This window comes from Solanum pennellii, chromosome 2 (assembly GCF_001406875.1).
Source record: "Solanum pennellii chromosome 2, SPENNV200".
Taxonomy (NCBI): Eukaryota; Viridiplantae; Streptophyta; class Magnoliopsida; order Solanales; family Solanaceae; genus Solanum; species Solanum pennellii.
In genome coordinates this window covers 56,377,405-56,383,404 of record NC_028638.1, presented here as the reverse complement: position 1 = coordinate 56,383,404, position 6,000 = coordinate 56,377,405, and the positions used below count along the sequence as shown (strand labels likewise).

Genomic DNA, 6,000 nt, shown 5'->3' with positions numbered 1-6,000 from the left:
TATATATATATATATATATATCACAAGTAAAAATGTAAAATACAATATTTAAAAGTATATTGATTATAGGTGTCAAAACAAAAAAACTAAATAATAATGAAAATAACTAAAAAGAAAGTGGTTAACTCCAACTTAATTCTCTCTCTATATGTATATATATGTTCAATTTTTTCGATTTTCATTTTCCTAAAATCTGAAACCAAACCAAAAAATCAAATCAAATAAATTATAAATCCAAAATCGAAACAAAAATTCAAAAATTCAATCTAAATTAGAATTTGGTTTGATTTTTTGATTTAACACAAAACAGTGCACACCCCTACTTGTAATTACACTGTGACAAACAAACAAGTCAACATAATTATTAAGTTGTGTAATTGACTAGGCTGATAGCTTTCCAAACACTTAAATATTTCTTAACATCGAGTATTTAGAACATTAACTTTTTCCTATTCCAACTATATCATTGATTTGTTCCTCAAAGTTTTTATATTGTTCACTATAATAAAAATAACTTTTAGCGACATTAAATATTGACATTAATAATAAGTGCTAAAGTCTTTACCGGCATTTGTTAAGTGCCATTAAAATTAATGTCGTCAAAGACTTTAGAGACATATAAAAAGAGTGATAATTACCCCTAAAATTATATATTTAGCGGTAAATGATCATTTTTGTTCAAGTGGTTACAACTTATCAGAGTTACATTTATGGCATAGTCTTTATCCATAATATCATAATCAATTAGTGTCACTTGTAATTTATAGATAAATATGGTCACTTTATATCTCTTTCGCTTAAAAATAATTTAGGAGGTGAAAATGTTGTGAAAATATTTTAATCACTTTATATTTAAGTTATTAGATATTTATAACATTTTTAATTATAATAGGGGTAAAATGATATTTTAAACTTTATTTTTATGCTTTTGAGTTAAATAATGACACAAGTCTCATATTGGTGGTAAATAAGATTAGCTTTTAGGGTGTAAGTAAAGTCTAAGACCTAATTTTCGCACTTCTTACTCAGAGTCGTTTGGTAGAATGTATAAGAATAGTGCGAAATAAGGTGTCTTAGTAATACTTGCATTAGTTATGCAAACATTATTCTTATACACTGTTTGGTTTGATGTACTAGAAATAATAAATATTGCATAATTTATATTTAAAAATATTTAAAAATATGTGTTTACAAAAATATTCTTCATACTTTATTTATTTTTACAATTACTTGCAACAAAGTTCTTTGCTAAAACATCATTAACATTTAACTCCTCTTTTTCTTCTTATTTTTAAAAATAATATTAAATAATTGTACTATTTGAATCAAAATAATTTTGTGAAAAGTTGGCAAATAATTTTTTTGGTCAAATTTATCACCGCAAGTACATATTTTGATTAAATTATGTTGAAAATTAGATTTTTTTTGAAAAAAAGAAAGATACTACTTAAGAGGCCATAAAATCGAGTTTTTGGCCAATATCATTCCTGCAGTATGACCAAAACTTAAAGTACATCCTTGTGTTATATAAGTGAACAAAAAAATCCGTGAACTATTCAAAAAGTTGCAACATTCATCCTTTTATCTATTTTTTGAAGAAACTCACGCCCCAACAAAAAATGTGTCAAGTCGAATGAATATATGTACACATGGTTAAGCTAATCAAATTAGGTGATTTTTCTAATTTTTCGAAATTGAGGGTTTAAAGTATATTCAGACAAAATATATTCAAATTCTAAATATTCTTTGGGAAAAAAATACTACTCCAACTTCAAAAATTTCAAATAAAGTAATTATTTTTTATTTTTAATAACTAAATACCTACGTAATTTCACTAAATTTCCAGCATTTTTGTACATTGCATAAAATGTGAACATTGTATATATAGTATATACCCCTGAATATTTTACTAAAGAAAATCTCTAAATAGTTGGATGTAATATATTTGAAATGATTTTTTTACATAATCTTTCTAACCTTCGGAACGTACTGTATGAATATTTCAAACTTATGTATTGGTGCAAGTCAGTTTACTAGATGATGCAAAAAAACATACTCTATAAACTAAAATTCAAGATTCAATTCTATCCATATCCTTATTCTTTTTACATAACTTTGATCTTTTCGTCTTGACCCAGACGTGATCAAGTAAAACAATTTTTTTTTTATAATTGGTTCAACAGTTTCTTGACAAAAATAGGCTGAAGGATGATTCTTGTTTTTTTTGGATGGTATAAGAATATTTTTTGCTCATTTAGATAATATAAGGATGTACAATAGATTTGAGTCATTGTTGACAGATAATTTTAGCCAAAAGCTCCCATAAAATCTATCAAGACACTAACAAATTAAAAGACATTGAAAAATAAGTAACAACAAAAATAAAACAAATGACAAGAAAGAAAAAGAAAAGAAGAGAAAAGGTTAAGAAATGTTTTAAAAAGCTTTGAAGGTAGTTTAATTTTGTAATTATTAAATCTAATGCAAGTATTTAAATGCTATGTATAACTAATATCTAAAATTACTTGGTATATGTAATATAAAATAGAGTGTATAACATTAGTTATACATAGTAAAAAAAAGTGTATCAAACAAGGTGTCACTAATACACACCTAGATGCATGCATTATATTTCCTAATAAACTCTACCAATCGACTCGATAGAATATATATGTATACAGTTTTAGTTATGTTGATAAAATTAATTAGAGGGATTATATATGCTTTGTGTCTACTCAGAACTCTGAAGGTGGTGGAGATGAATCCAGATTGTTGAAATTGTGGAAGCTTCACCTCATGTTAATGTTGGACAATCAAACAATGATCACTGCGAGATTGAGCTTCAGAGTACTCATCAGCAATGCTTAGAAATTAGTGAAGAGATTGTGAAGTTGGATTCACTTCACAATTTTGAAGGAGTGAAGGGGAGTACTGTTGACAAGTCTAGCTGCGACTTGTCTCATCACATGCTGATCTTCGCAGGATATGGCAAATTCATGATCCGAAAGTTAGTATGCAAGGAACCAACTATTTTCCTCCTTGCAGTTGCAGCAATATTGTCGTTTGTCTTTGGAATCAAAGAAGAAGGTGTGCAGAATGGTTGGTTTGAAGGAGCACTTCTGGTTGTGATTATATTTGTGATTGTTTTGTTTAAGGTAGCACGTAATTGGTACAAAAGACACATTTGGAAGAAGCAAAATGAGAACAGAGCAAGGAAGGACCAGCCGTTTATTGCAGAAACGGACTCCAGTTTCTGTGCCGACTTTGACAAGTTGAATAATTACATACATATTAGTGGGCTGTCGATTGGCATTTTGATCAGTGTGGTGCTGTTCATTCGCTTTAAATTGGGCTATAAAGATGATGATAACGGATATAGATTGGAAATCAAGGAAGAACCCACTGAAATTGCACGGATAATGAATGCTGTGAAGAAGGTTTTGACAGAATCAAAGGGAACAGTGAGAGTTATGATAACTTCTCTTGGTATCTCACTGGTGGGGATAACTGAAGGAGTTCCATTTCTTATTTCAATAGCAAGGGCATACTGGTATCCAATTTTTGATGTTAAGATGGAACCAGTCAACACCATCTGTATAGAAAAAGTTTGCTGGTTGAAAGAGCAAAAATTGAAAGTTACTCAGTTTCTTCTTGACAAAAAAGATGTTACCAAGATACCCCCGCAGGTCTACAGTGTTCTCTCTGCTGGAATTGGTGTGTCCCCTCTGACTTCTCAAACAGCCTACCACAGAGTAGAACAAGCAATACTCTGTTGGGTAGAGAAGAACAGCGGTATGCATAGAGACTCTTCCAATCAGCAGTTCACCAAAGTGTTAAAGAATGACAAAAGTCCCACATCGGTGATTAATGAGATGGGTGGACTCCTTATAAGGCTTGGGCAATCCTCCTTCCTTTGAGCTAGCTTTTGGGGTGTGAGTTAGGCCTAAGACCTAATTTTACATGGTATCAAAGCAGGGCCCGTCTCACCCGATGTTGGGGTCCCCAAAATTAAAATTGCCCACGCACCAGATGCTAAGCACTGGGCGTGAGGTGGGGTGTTAAAGAATGACAAAAGTCCCACATCGGTGATTAATGAGATGGGTGGACTCCTTATAAGGCTTGGGCAATCCTCCTTCCTTTGAGCTAGCTTTTGGGGTGTGAGTTAGGCCTAAGACCTAATTTCACACAAAGTGAAGGACAACGATGATGAGATGAATCCTTTTGAAGGACCTTGTAGAGTTGTCATGGAGAAAAATGGAAATAATGGGAAAGAGTACTATTCATATTTCAAGGGCCCTACTGATTCAATATTGTCAATGTGTTCAAGTTACTATGACACGACGGGTGAATTGCATGATTTGGATGACGGAACAAAGAGTGGCATTGCTCAAGCTAACAACAACAACATGAAGGTAGTTGCATTTGCCTTCAAACACACTCATGGCGTTGCAGAACTTGATGAAAATGGCCTAACATTCATCGGTAGGTTTGTCTTAGAAGATACTTTCAATCTAGACAACATGAGGCAAGGAATTGATAATCTGAAAGAAGGCGGAGTGAAGATGATATTTGCCTCGGAAGAAGATGTTGAAGTGCTTTGTACCATTGTTGATGAAACAGGATTGCTCAACTCACGTGAAGCTCTAGTAGTTAGGGGCGAAGATGCTACAAAGGAAATCGTTGATAAAATTTGCATTATGGGAAATTCCTCTCCCACATGCATGCTTCTTTTATTAGAGCAATTGAAGAAAAGAGGAGAAGTGGTGGCTGTGGTAGGAGAACAAGCATCTGAAAGTAATGTGGTTCTTGAAGCAGCTCATTTTAGCCTGCCTGTGGTGACTAACTGGCCTGAAACTATAACTTATGTGATTAACAGCATCAAGGGAGGAAGAATTGTTTGTGAGAATATGAGGCAATTCATCCAAGTTGAGGTAATCTTGGCAATCTGTAGCTTATTGATAAACTTCATACTCGTTATATTGGACGGAGATGGTCCATTAACAGTCATTCAGTTGGTATGGGTTAACCTTCTTGTAAAATTTATTGGAGGGCCAGCTTCGCTAATTACTCAACAGGCCACAAGACAACTAAGGGATGAGCATTTTATCATATCAAGAAAACCACCAATTACCAACGCTATGTGGAGAAAAATACTTTTTCAAGCTTCCTATCAGACTGGCATTTTTGTATTCCTTCAACACAGAGGAAGTGCAATACTCGGCGTCACTTCAAAAGTTAACAGATCTATAGTCTTTAACGGGTTCGCTCTGTGCCACCTTTTTAACATATTCAGTGCAAGCGATTTAGAGCAGAAGAATTTTTTCAAAGGTCTTGGTCAAAATTACTTGTTTTGGGCATTGTCTGGGCTCTATCTTGTGTTGCAGTTTGGATTCATTGAAGTAGAGGTTGTCTTTAGCAACACGGCTCGACTGAATTGGAAGCAATGGATTGAATCCATTTCAATTGGTGTTGTCACATGGTTGATTGATGTGATAGTAAAATGGGCATCACAGTACATAAAGATAAGCAAATATTGTGACTGTGGAGTTCTTCATCCAGCCAGAAACTGGTTACAGAATTGGTTTGCTAGAATCAACTGCTGTGACAGTGGACTAACAAGTACACCAAATTCCACCCTTGCCTCCTTGGATACTCCAAGATCCACTAGCGGAACTTAAGGTACTACACAAATTTATCCACGCTCTACCTCATTACACTAAGTTCAAACAAAAGTCTTTCCCCTTTTCTTTTTAAAATTTTGGATTCAAGTTCTAATTATTGTTCTTTTGCAGGGCCGGAAAATAAATATCACATGTCGTGTGAAACCAACCAAGCATAGAGGTAATACTTTGATGGATTTTGTCATATGTTGCAGTAGCTTCGATTTTTAGTAAGTTTCTACTGATTTCTTAGATACACCTAGAGAGCAACAGTAAAATTGTCTCCGTGTAACCAATAAGTTACGAGTTCAAGCCGTTTTGGAATTAGCCCCTGATGCTT

General features: G+C 33.3%; 1 protein-coding gene across 1 annotated transcript; it reads left to right on the top strand.

The window, feature by feature from the left end:
* Positions 1–2,762: 2,762 nt before the first annotated feature.
* On the top strand, positions 2,763–5,858 carry LOC107010191 (calcium-transporting ATPase 12, plasma membrane-type-like; the record flags this gene model as incomplete). Its single annotated transcript, XM_015209429.2, has 2 exons — positions 2,763–3,830; positions 4,197–5,858. Coding segments are annotated over 2 exons (2,550 nt in total), but the record flags the coding sequence as incomplete, so codon positions are not given.
* Between the last annotated feature and the right edge of the window lie 142 nt (positions 5,859–6,000).